We start from the raw sequence: 13,054 nt of genomic DNA on the forward strand, positions 1-13,054 counted from the left end.
AGCGAATCTAACCGAATCGTCTGTTGATGGTGTGCCTAAACATCGGACATTTTCTGATACTTCAAGGGAGTCATTCCTGTCTAAACGGGGCGTTCAACCGTGGGATGTTTGTCAGAGTTGACGTACTCCGTTGTTTAATCGCTCAATAGAGCAACATGTTTCTCATGCCACAACTTGGAGACTGAAGGGAGCCTACCCAAGATGTGTCCTCACTGACTCTTTTGAATGAAAAGTAATCTAAGAAAAAGCCTTTCAAATGACTACATGGCACTGGTAACTTTAGCGTTGTTTTCCACATTCATTGTGTGACGTACACGAGTCGCAAAACAACGTTTTGGAGACCAAGTCCACCATTTCTAAAAATTATTGTATCCTCATGTAGGCCTAATGGTTTTTAGATTGAATTCAACGAATTATATGTAACAGTTTTCAGTGAACATGCACGTATCTGGAATCTACAAGGAGAGGAACTATTTTTCACATTTAGATCATTCAAGAAATGAGAATGATTATGCTACAATATCGTTATGCTTCTATCTAATTGCTAAGTGCATTTTCTGATTCAAAGATAAAAAGGCAAAATCTACGTTTTGAGGCCGAAGAGGAAGGTGTTCTGTTATGCAACAGGCATTACTTTACATCAGTCAGAGATGAAGGAAAAGTCCAAGAATGCAGCGAAGACGAGACGAGAGAAAGAAAATGGAGAATTTTATGAACTGGCGAAATTACTGCCTTTACCTTCGGCCATCACATCACAACTGGATAAGGCTTCAATCATTCGGCTGACAACCAGTTACTTGAAGATGAGAGCCGTGTTTCCGGATGGTGAGTTATGCTACCACTATCAGTTGAATGATTCATCATAATTATGTCGTCTGGAGAAGAGGAACATGTCAGCTCTCAAAACATAATATTGGTCTTTGTATTATGGTTTTAACAAATACACAATAGAACGGGGCAGAGAAAATAACAAAATAAATGTTAATTTTGAACGCAGCAGGACACTCATATGTCCAAAATATAATCACATTTTCGAAGTCATGTAGATTTTCATTTTCACTTCCCCAAGTTAATGTTTCCATGGAAAATGTGAGTTTTATTTCGAAAATTATTCTCCAGTAGAATAAGTGCTATAGAAATTATAAATATCAATATACAGGTGCGTAGTGACAGTGACCATGCGTGCGTAAAAGTGTCATTATAATTGTCACCAACTTTCCCTTTCCCACCTGGTCATGCAATTAAAAAATTTACTTATTTTACAAGTTTGTTCACCTGATTTATGTTTTCACTCCTAAACAAGTGGCTCTAGATTTTATGATAAATCATCCAATTATGGTCAATAAAACGAACACTTCGACAGGCTAAACCCCAGGAAATCAGCCCTCTGCCTCTCCTAGAATTGGTCTGTCATCACTCATAAAGTCACAGAAACATTTAAGGCACGGACTAAGGGCCACGCGTTAGTTCTAGATTTGAGTAGCTTAGTTTATGACCATTTCACTAATAGTGTGATATCTTGTGGAATCAAATAAATAAATAAACTGTATACAATATTACAAAACACTATAGGCTACATAAGAAAACTTAACACCCGTGACAAAACAGAATATGGGCTAATTAATTATATAGATGAAGTAGGCAAATAGCCTCGAGAAATGCATTCTGCTGGCTATTTCAAAAGTACAGACCATAGGCTGCGGGTTAAATTGTATGAACTTACAAGTGAAATATTAGTTTAGCGCTTTGGTTATAGCAAATATATTTATATTTAGATAGGGTTGTTTCACCTTAATTACATTATTTCAAACGAAATATAACTTTCTAATTAGTTGTAGACAGTATCCTTGCCTAAGTAGACCTAGGCTAAAATACAGTCTGCCATACATTTTTTGTTTTTATGTTCTCTTTTGACATATTGATTATCCTAAAATCAGATGTAACCTATTGATTATTGTCTGGGTCTCAATTTAATTCCCGACATCCTTGGACTGAGAGAGATGTGACCGCCGTCCAACGAGTCTATTTCAATGGCCACTCTCCCTCACATTTGTCAAATAAATGTGTAAATGTATTTTGCAAATAACTATTCTGGGAAATCAGAAACTTAGTCCCGAGGCAGATTTCAATATTTATGATGCGCAAAGGTTCGTTAAATATAAGAGGCCTATCACCTCATGCAAATTATGCATGTTTATCTCGTGTATTCCACGCGCAAAATGTGCAAATTGCACAAATAATGTATTTTAGTTTGAGGTAGTTCTTAAAGAAAATAATAATAATAATAATAAGCAAACACATTTCTGACATTTCCGCCCTACCTCAGATTAGAATTGTCCATTTAGGCCTAGCGGGGGTGCAGGTGAAACGTCTCTGTCGCTTCCACTTATCGTGATTTGGGCCTATAGATCCGGGAAAGGACTGTCCTGCACAACACCTAATCCTTTAGCTGACGGCTAATCAAGACACAGGAAATGGAAATTGATGGTGAAAGTATGAAAATATAACAGTAAAAAATGTGACCTGTTAACTCTGAATGTTTGACCAAAACATTATTGAAAAATAGTGCAATAGTCACTTTTGTTGTCAGTTGAACTACTTCGCTATTGCTATATTTTGTCATATTTTCTCAGTTTTCTCAGTCAAATCAAAGCACTCAAAGCAAATCAAAGCATAAGTTTACATTGAGAAAATGAAGGGTGCTCACATGTTTTTCTGAGAAAACCCAGACTATAAAATAAGTGTCACTGGCCATTGATTTCACAGCATTTGACAGATTCCACCCTGCTACAAATGTATATGATGGACTAACCTGGCATGCTAATATTCAACGTTATCACACATCATAGTACATTTCAAATTAAAGTTGTATAATTTCAGATGACAGTTCTAAAAATGTTCTGGGTGATTTTGTCAAGTCACAATTTGCTGGCCTCATCTGCAAAATACATGTTGAGTATAAACACACAGAGGTTATTTGCATGTCCCAGTGTCTGTGATCAAAGCATATAATAGCCAAATAAAATCACAGCGAGTGAGAGTGACTGTAGGGAAAATATATCTTGTTCTTAGTGACTTACAGGACTGGTAATAATAATAATAATAATAATAATAATAATAATATGCCATTTAGCAGACGCTTTTATCCAAAGCGACTTACAAATGTGGAATAAGTCAAGGGGTATGAATATTTTCTGAAGGCACTGTATACATTACAAGGCTCAATACTTCTCAAACTATTATGAGCAGCATCTCAAGGGATACCTGTTGTGGTTGATGTACCCTTTAAGGCTGGCTGGTCCATCTTTTCTTTTGGTGTAGAAGGCATTGTGTCAACAGCTTAGTGTGTGTCTCTGCATTAAATGTAGCAGTGCCAAAGATGCCTGAATGGCCTGTTGCAGGCTTTGATCGCATTAGTATAATTATCCAAGTCAGACACAGCCTATAGGCAGAGCTATGTGAGTCATAGACATAAACCCTTACCATTGAAATTGCAGTATCCGACCAGACCAGGAAGAAAAACAATGTAAGGCTATATATTGTGTCCCCTTCATAGTGTCCTCTTCTCCTGGAAGCAGCTCTAGGTAAGGTATTCTAAACCTGTTGTGTGTTTCCTCCACAGGGCTGGGGGAGGCCTGGGGCCAGCCGACCAGAATCAGCCCTCTGGACAACATGGCTAAAGAACTGGGCTCCCATCTACTGCAGGTGGGATATAGTCAACACAGATGTAAAACACAATATACACAACACAATTACATGTATGTAACACAATAAATGCAGCATAATATACACTGAGTGTACAAAACATTAACAACACCTGCTCTTTCTATGACATAGACTGACCAGGTGAAACCAGGTGAAAGCTATGATCCCTTATTGATGTCATTTGTTAAATCCACTTCAGTCAGTGTAGATGCAGGGAAGGAGACAGGTTAAAGAAGGATTTTTAAGCCTTGAGACATGGATTGTGTATGTGTGCCATTCAGAGGATGAATGGGCAAGACTAAATAATTAAGTGCCTTTTGAACGGGGTATGGTAGTAGGTGCCAGGCGCACCGGTTTGTGTCAAAAACTGCAATGCCGTTGGGTTTTTCATGCTCAACAGTTTCCCGTGTGTATCAAGAATGGTCCACCACCCAAAGGACATCCAGCCAACTTGACACAACTGTGGTAAGCATTGGAGTCAACATGGGCCAGCATCCCTGTGGAACGCTTTCGACACCTTGTAGAGTCCATGCCCCAACGAATTGAGGCTGTTCTGAGGGCAAAGGGGGTGCAACTCACTATTAGGAAGGTGTTCCTAATGTTTGGTATACTCAGTGTATATGCAACATACTGTAAATACAACACAATATTATCAATAAGATTATATGCAAGACATTAATTGCACTAGACAATATACAACACATACAGTGGGGAAAAAAGTATTTAGTCAGCCACCAATTGTGCAAGTTCTCCCACTTAAAAAGATGAGAGAGGCCTGTAATTTTCATCATAGGTACACGTCAACTATGACAGACAAATAGAGATTTTTTTCTCCAGAAAATCACATTGTACGATTTTTTATGAATTTATTTGCAAATTATGATGGAAAATAAGTATTTGGTCACCTACAAACAAGCAAGATTTCTGGCTCTCACAGACCTGTAACTTCTTCTTTAAGAGGCTCCTCTGTCCTCCACTCGTTGCCTGTATTAATGGCACCTGTTTGAACTTGTTATCAGTATAAAAGACACCTGTCCACAACTACTGTGAAGCATGGGGGTGGAAACATCATGCTTTGGGGCTGTTTTTCTGCAAAGGGACCAGGACGACTGATCCGTATACAGGAAAGAATGAATGGGGCCATGTATCGTGAGATTTTGAGTGAAAACCTCCTTCCATCAGCAAGAGCATTGAAGATGAAACGTGGCTGGGTCTTTCAGCATGACAATGATCCCAAACACACCGCCCGGGCAACGAAGGAGTGGCTTCGTAAGAAGCATTTCAAGGTCCTGGAGTGGCCTAGCCAGTCTCCAGATCTCAACCCCATAGAAAATCTTTGGAGGGAGTTGAAAGTCTGTGTTGCCCAGCGACAGCCCCAAAACATCACTGCTCTAGAGGAGATCTGCATGGAGGAATGGGCCAAAATACCAGCAACAGTGTGTGAAAACCTTGTGAAGACTTACAGAAAACGTTTGACCTGTGTCATTGCCAACAAAGGGTATATAACAAAGTATTGAGAAACTTTTGTTATTGACCAAATACTTATTTTCCACCATAATTTGCAAATACATTCATAAAAAATCCTACATTGTGATTTTCAGGATTTTTTCCCCTCATTTTGTCTGTCATAGTTGACGTGTACCTATGATGAAAATTACAGGCCTCTCTCATCTTTTTAAGTGGGAGAACTTGCACAATTGGTGGCTGACTAAACACTTTTTTCCCCCACTGTAAGTAAACAGAAATAGAAAAAAAATCTAATAGTAAATACTACACAAGTTCAAGGTAAATATATAGCGCATTGTAAGTATAGAACACTAGAGCAGAGTGGTGCTTAGACGTGTGTAACACTATTATATGCATTTAGGAAAATGGTCAAGTTCTCAAGATGAAATGTAATTGATTATTTTGATAAAATGCACTGTTTAAATATTTTTGCTATGGAATTCATGTGTAGGCTTTGCCAAGAATTTGTAATGGTTTCATGTCATGATTAGAGCCAGATGTGATAGAAATTTGGATGAGTGTGTTTTTTTAAAAGACATTACTAAAGAGTAGACATAAAAGCCATTATTAATCAGATTCCCATATGCTGATTTATAACTATCACAATGCAATGTCTAATATCAACAATTCTAAATGACCTTCTATGCATATTATTTAATGTAAAATGGATGGCGTATTTTTGGGTCTAACATATGTTTTATTCCCCAGACTCTGGACGGCTTTGTATTCGTTGTCGCTTCTGATGGCAAAATCATGTACATCTCTGAGACTGCATCAGTCCACCTCGGCCTATCCCAGGTAAGACATACAGTTGAAGTCTGAAGTTTACATACAACTTAGCCAAATACATTTAGACTCAGTTTTTCACAATTCCTGACATTTAATCTTAGTAAAAATTCCCTGTCTTAGGTCAGTTAGGATCACCACTTTATTTTAAGAATGTGAAATGTCAGAATAATAGTAGAGAGTGATTTATTTCAGCTTTTATTTCTTTCATCACATTCCCAGTGGGTCAGAAGTTTACATACACTCAATTAGTATTTGGTAGCATTGCCTTTAAATTGTTTAACTTGGGTCAAATGTTTCGGGTAGCCTTCCACAAGCTTCCCACAATAAATTGGGTGAATTCTGGCACATTCCTCCTGACAGAGCTGGTTTAACTAAGTCAGGTTTGTAGGCCTCCTTGCTCGCACACACTTTTCAGTTCTGACCACACATATTCTATAGGATTGAGGTCAGGGCTTTGTGATGGCCACTCCAATACCTTGACTTTGTTGTCCTTAAGCCATTTTGCCACAACTTTGGAAGTATGCTTGGGGTCATTGTCCATTTGGAAGACCCATTTGCGACCAAGCTTTAACTTCCTGACTGATGTCTTGAGATGTTGCTTCAATATATACACATAATTTTCCTTCCTCATGATGCCATCTATTTTGTGAAGTGCACCAGTCCCTCCTGCAGCAAAGCACCCCAACAGCATGATGCTGAAACCCCCGTGCTTCACGGTTGGGATGGTGTTCCTTGTTTTGCAGACCAGAGGATATTTCTCCAAAAAGTACAATCTTTGTCCCCATGTGCAGTTGCAAACCGTAGTCTGGCTTTTTTATGGCGGTTTTGGAGCAGTGGCTTCTTCCTTGCTGAGTGGCCTTTCAGGTTATGTCGATATAGGACTCGTTTTACTGTGGATATAGAAACTTTTGTACCTGTTTCCTCCAGCATCTTCACAAGGTCCTTTGCTGTTGTTCTGGGATTGATTTGCACTTTTTGCACCAAAGTACATTCATCTCTAGGAGACAGAACACGTCTCCTTCCTGAGCGGTATGACGGCTGCATGGTCCCATGGTATTTATACTTGCGTACTATTGTTTGTACAGATGAACGTGGTACCTTCAGGCGTTTGGAAATTGCTCCCAAGGATGAACCAGACTTGTGGAGGTCTACAATTCATTTTTTCTGAAGTCTTGGCTGATTTCTTTTGATTTTCCCATGATATCAAGCAAAGAGGCACTGAGTTTGAAGGTAGGCCTTGAAATACATCCACAGGTACACCTCCAATTGACTCAAATTATGTAAATTAGCCTATCAGAAGCTTCTAAAGCCATGACATCATTTTCTGGAATTTTCCAAGCAGTTTAAAGGCACAGTCAACTTAGTGTATGTAAACTTCTGACTCACTGGAATTGTGATACAGTGAATTATAAGCGAAATAATCTGTCTGTAAACAATTGTTGGAAAAATTACTTGTGTCATGCACAAAGTAGATGTCCTAACCGACTTGCCAAAACTATAGTTTGTTAACAAGAAATATGTGGAGTGGTTGAAAAACAAGTTTTAATGATTCCAACCTAAGTGTATGTAAACCTCCGACTTCAACTGTAGCTCTGCCTTCATCTTGGATCTGGGTGGCCATTGCGTATGCCACAAGCTGTGGGTCTGCCTCCCTCAACACAACCAAGGTCACCTAAGGGGCACATGCCTCCTGATATGCCTGTTTAAACATTGATTTGACAGTCAGTAAAACAGGCTGCAGAATGCTAAGCAAAGGTTGCCTAAGTTCACCTAGCACAGATAAGTGAGAGGGCATGGAGTGGTCACAGAATATGATCAGTGAGTCTATTCTAGGTGTTGTTGACTTCCTGTCTGTTTGCGCTGTTCATAAAAAGAATTAGGACGTGCGAAAACCTCCAGCTATTCATGCTGTGAGTGTAGCATTGGTGTATGAAACAGCAAAAACAGTTGCTCAGCCCATGCTAATATTTAAGGTTAGCTTAGCTAGCTATTGCTTCTGACTTGTCTCTCTGGGGGGTGTTAGATAGCACTGACGCCTGTTTTGCTTTTGGAACTTAAGCTAGCCAGGTTGAAGATGTTATTTTAGAATGGTCCTCCCCGCAGCCTCTCTAAATGGAGCAATGTCATCATCGTCTTTGCTGGACATCCAAGATGATTTTGTGTTTTGCGTGTGTGTTCATGTGTGGCACATTGTGTGTTTCTGTATGTCTGTATACAGTACCAGTCAAAAGTTTCGACACACCTACACATTCAAGGGTTTTTGCTTTATTTTTACTATTTTCTACATTGGAGAATAATAGTGAAGACATCAAAACTATGAAATAACACATATGGAATCATGTAGTAATCAACAAAGTGTTAAACAAATCATAATATATTTTATATTTGAGATTCTTCAAATAGCCACCCTTTGCCTTGATGACAGCTTTGCACACTCTTGGCATTCTCTCAACCAGCTTCACCTGGAATGCTTTTACAACAGTCTTAAAGGAGTTTCCACATATGCTGAGCACTTGTTGGCTGCTTTTCCTTCAATCTGCCGTCCGACTTATCCCAAACCATCTCAATTGGGTTGAGGTCAGGGGATTGTGGAGGCCAGGTCATCTGATGCAGCACTCCATCACTCTCCTTCTTGGTCAAATAGCCCTTACACAGCCTGGAGGTGTGTTGGGTCATTGTCCTGTTGAAAAACAAGTGATAGTCCCACTAAGCCCAAACCAGATGGGATGGTGTATCGCTGCAGAATGCTGTGGTAGCCATGCTGGTTAAGTGTGCCTTGAATTGTAAATAAAACACAGACAATGTCACCAGCAAAGCACCCCCACACCATAACACCTCCTCCTCCATGCTTTACGGTGGGAACTACACATGCGGAGATCATCACAAAGCCACGGCGGTTGGAACCAAAAATCTCAAATTTGGATCCCGACCAAAGGACACATTTCCACCGGTCAAATGTCCATTGCTCGTGTTTCTTGGCCCAAGCAGGTCTCTTCTGCTTATTGGTGTCCTTTAGTAGTGGCTTCTTTGCAGCAATTCGACCATGAAGGCCTGATTCACACAGTCCCCTCTGAACAGTTGATGTTGAGATGTGTCTGTTACTTGAAGTATGTGAAGCATTTATTTGGGCTACAATTTCTGAGGCTGGTAACTCTAATGAACTTATCCTCTGCAGCAGAGGTAACTCTGGGTCTTCCATTCCTGTGGCGGTCCTCATGAGAGCCAGTTTCATCATAGTGCTTGATGGTTGTTGTGACTGCACTTGAAGAAACTTTCAGAGTTCTTGAAATGTTCCGTATTGACTGACCTTCATGTCTTAAATTAATAATGGACTGTCTTTTCTCTTTGCTTATTTGAGCTGTTCTTGTCATAATATGGACTTGGTCTTTTACCAAATAGGGTAATCTTCTGTATACCCCCCCCTATCTTGTCACAACACAACTGATAGGCTCAAATGCCTTAAGAAGGAAATAAATTCCACAAATTAACTTTTAAGAAGGCACACCTGTTAATTGAAATGCATTCCAGGTGACTACCTCATAAAGCTGGTTGAGAGAATGCCAAGAGTGTGCAAAGCTGTCATCAAGGCAAAGGGTGGCTATTTGAAGAATCTCAAATATAAAATATATTTTGATTTGTTTAACACTTTATTGGTTACTACATGATTCCATATGTGTTATTTCATAGTTTTGATGTCTTCACTATTATTCTACAATGTAGAAAATAGTAAAAATAAAGAAAAACACTTGAATGAGTAGGTATGTCCAAATTTTGGATTGGTAGTGTATGTGTGAGTGTGTGTGTGTGTGTGTGTGTATGTGTATCAAATATTTTTTCTGTTTACCCTGCCTTAACTGAGGCCCATGCAGTTTGACTGAGGAGCAGTGTATCGTTGCTGGTTTGGATTATATATTCCAGTAGGACAGCCTATGGCGCTACTCTGTGGTGCCATCAATTATCAGAATGAAGTGTGATCATCACTCAGGAGTGGGCTTCGCTGCTTGACAAGCCAACTTCATCAGTATTGCTGTTCCCCCAGAGAGAGATGCTGTCTATCTAACCCTCCTTCCACACGTGGACTCAAACTGAATCATCTCATATATTTTCAGTCACGCGTGGTGTCTGAAAATATCAAGCGAAATTGAGTCAGCAGCAGCCTCCCTCAAAACAAAGGTTTATCCTTGAAGTCCTGTCTCTGATGCGTATACTCTGGGTCTCTACTTCGAGCATATGGTGGTTTTATATGGTTCACTTTCCAAAACATACAATGCAAGCGACAGAAAGGCTGTAATATAACATTGATTATTGGGATGCCCTAGACATGGTGAGCCAGACCAAAGTGACTATTCAATGAAGCAGTTTTTCATAATGGGCGTGTCCACATAGATTTTTGTTTAGCTACTTATAGGGGCGCTCTGATTATGAAAGTGGCCAGAACCAACAGTAGGTAACCACTGTCATTCTAACACTGCCCTCATGTAAAGTGATTATGTACTGAGCTTTGTGGATAGCAAACAGAAATGCTAATGTCTTGAATATACCTCACCTGAGCAAGCTTGGACAGACACACTGAAGGCTGTGCTCAGGAAGCATTCGAGAGAACAGGGGAGCTGAGCAACAGCATTAACTCAATCCTATAAAAACAACCCCACCACCCACTCTAAATGTGCCGCTCTTGCACGCAGCCCTGATGCAAATGCTACTTGTGCACACCTGTGTACACTGTGAAGCTCATACAAATGGACCATCCGCTTTTATTGATATCGTGTGTGTGTGTGTGTGTGTGTGTGTGTGTGTGTGTGTGTGTGTGTGTGTGTGTGTGTGTGTGTGTGTGTGTGTGTGTGTGTGTGTCAGGTGGAGGTATAGTGGGCTAAGGTCCGTGTTGTTTTAAAATGAACTGTGAAAGAGACAACAGCGAATTCAGTGAAAGTCACTCATTACTTGAGTCTGTTGAGAATGCCTCTGTTTTTACTTTGAGGTTGACCCATCCTCCAGTGTAAAATCTAAAGGCCTGTTTAGTATCAGTAACCCACATATATTAACTTACATTGGTGCTTGAACATATATTTCACTTGTTGCTCTCGCATACTATTGCTTGTCACCGTTTCTACGACACCAAAAAGCAGAGCTGTCACCTATGCTCAGTCCAAATGCTCTTTCACTACAAAGCATGGATTAGTCCAGCCTGACTCCACACTGTGAAGAAACCAATTTGTTGTTGAAGTGGTGAGCAGTGACCCGCTCACTGAGTGACCCCGCCCCAAAATGTGGGAGGTAAAATAGATCAAAGTGGAGCCTGGATGGTGTTCTGTGTTCTCATGCAAATTATTGGTTCTTTCATAAATTAACCCTTGTGTTTCTTGACATCATCTCCCTTTGAGGCGGAGCTGAAAGGGATGGAGAGATCGATTTCAGGGGCAGCGAGAGATTTGACCCCCTCCTCACTTCTAACACACACATGAACACAGGCACACACACATGCACGCTCACGCACGCACACACACACACAGTCAGTGTCCCCCTACAATAGGCATTTCTCTGTGATGATGTAATCCCTTGTAATGACAGAGTATCATCCTGCTAAATGATCAAAAGACCTCAAAACACCATTCAGAAAGACTGTCTTCTTCACAAAAGGCTAGAGATTACATGTCACTGAAGAAATGATATGTTGGTCTCTATAGTATAACGTAACTTGTCATTTTCTCTAGTTTCAGCCTGATGAAACTTGATGTGAAGTGACTGATTAATTTGTTTCTGTCAGGTGGAGCTGACGGGTAACAGTATATTTGAGTATATCCACCCGTCAGACCATGATGAGATGACGGCCGTGCTCAGCGCCCATCAGCCCCTCCACCATAACTTCCTGCAAGGTAAATTATTATGTTCATTCTCTCCCTCCCTTTTTCCTCCCTCTATTTGTGTCTTTATTTGTTCTCTCTCACACTTCCTCTCCCTCGTCTTTTCTCACTCTTTCACTTATTTCTCCCTCTCTCTCTCCCTCCCTCTCTCTCTCAACCAACAGTCAGTTGATCACGATTTTCCCTCATACTCAACTCTGTATGTTTGTAAGCAACAGTATTGCTACTTCATCGAGGTCTACCTCTTCTGTAAGACGGAAGTCAGTCAGTGTGACATCATCATACAAATAGCTCAAATACTTAATCTATGCAGCTGCTATAAGAACACATAGTACTTCAATGTATAGCACCATGATACATAATACAAGGCAACACCCAGGCAGCCTCTCTGCTGGGCAGGTTTTCAATAACTTCCTCTAGGAGCAGCATCTTAAGCCTGCTGTGGAGTACTGTTTCATAACACCCCTACACACATACACATGCATACACAGACACACACACACATACACACCTTTACAAAAAAAACATGTCAAATTTGCAGTTTCACATAAGCTCAACATGTGAAAAAAGCGCTTTCACATGTTGAGCTTATTACATGTTAACACCACCTTTTCAAATAATCTCCCAAATATCACTATTTCTAAAACAAGCCATAGAAAGTTGGTTGCAATTTCAATGTAATCCTCCAGAAACGACAGAACAAATAATGCAACAAATATTGTGGTTAAACTCAAATATACTAACTGATAAAAAACCTTTTTTTTTGACAAAATGTTTAAAAAAGGTATAATCTTCGTAAATGATATTATCGGTAGGACTGGTGGAGTTATGTCGTACATGCAGCTAACAAAAACATATGGAAATGTCTGCTCTACCCAAAATTACAACCAAATAATTATTATATAAAATTCTTGCCACCAATAGAATGTTATTTATATGGGGATACAATCTTCCCAGCTCTGCAGATTTTGCTGCGAAGAGATAGAATCATTAGATCATTTGTTTTGGTACTGTCCATTTGTAGCTTGTTTTTGGACACAGGTCCAGGAATGGCTAAAGGATTGCAATATTTACCTGGAGCTAACTCTGCAGATAGCACTACTGGGTGATCTGAAAAGTCATAGTCAATCGATCAATTATATAATAATACTTTTAGCCAAAAAAAATATTTTCAATTTACGATCTGTAGAAGC

General features: G+C 39.8%; 1 protein-coding gene across 1 annotated transcript in view; it reads left to right on the forward strand.

Moving 5' to 3' along the window:
• Window positions 1-647: 647 nt before the first annotated feature.
• Window positions 648-13,054, forward strand: part of LOC311142323 (single-minded homolog 2-like) — a gene marked incomplete at its 3' end in the record, with an annotated part of 33,943 nt that continues 21,536 nt past the window's right edge. Inside the window, exons 1-4 of the mRNA XM_084177950.1 lie at window positions 648-825; window positions 3,623-3,705; window positions 5,920-6,009; window positions 11,765-11,873. Of these exons, the coding sequence (XP_084034076.1) occupies window positions 651-825; window positions 3,623-3,705; window positions 5,920-6,009; window positions 11,765-11,873 (457 nt within the window). The 5' untranslated portion in view covers window positions 648-650. The remainder of the gene's footprint in view (window positions 826-3,622; window positions 3,706-5,919; window positions 6,010-11,764; window positions 11,874-13,054) is intronic.

The sequence above is a fragment of the Coregonus lavaretus genome (genome assembly GCF_964263955.1).
Source record: "Coregonus lavaretus genome assembly, chromosome: 15".
In the NCBI taxonomy this organism is placed as follows: Eukaryota; Metazoa; Chordata; class Actinopteri; order Salmoniformes; family Salmonidae; genus Coregonus; species Coregonus lavaretus.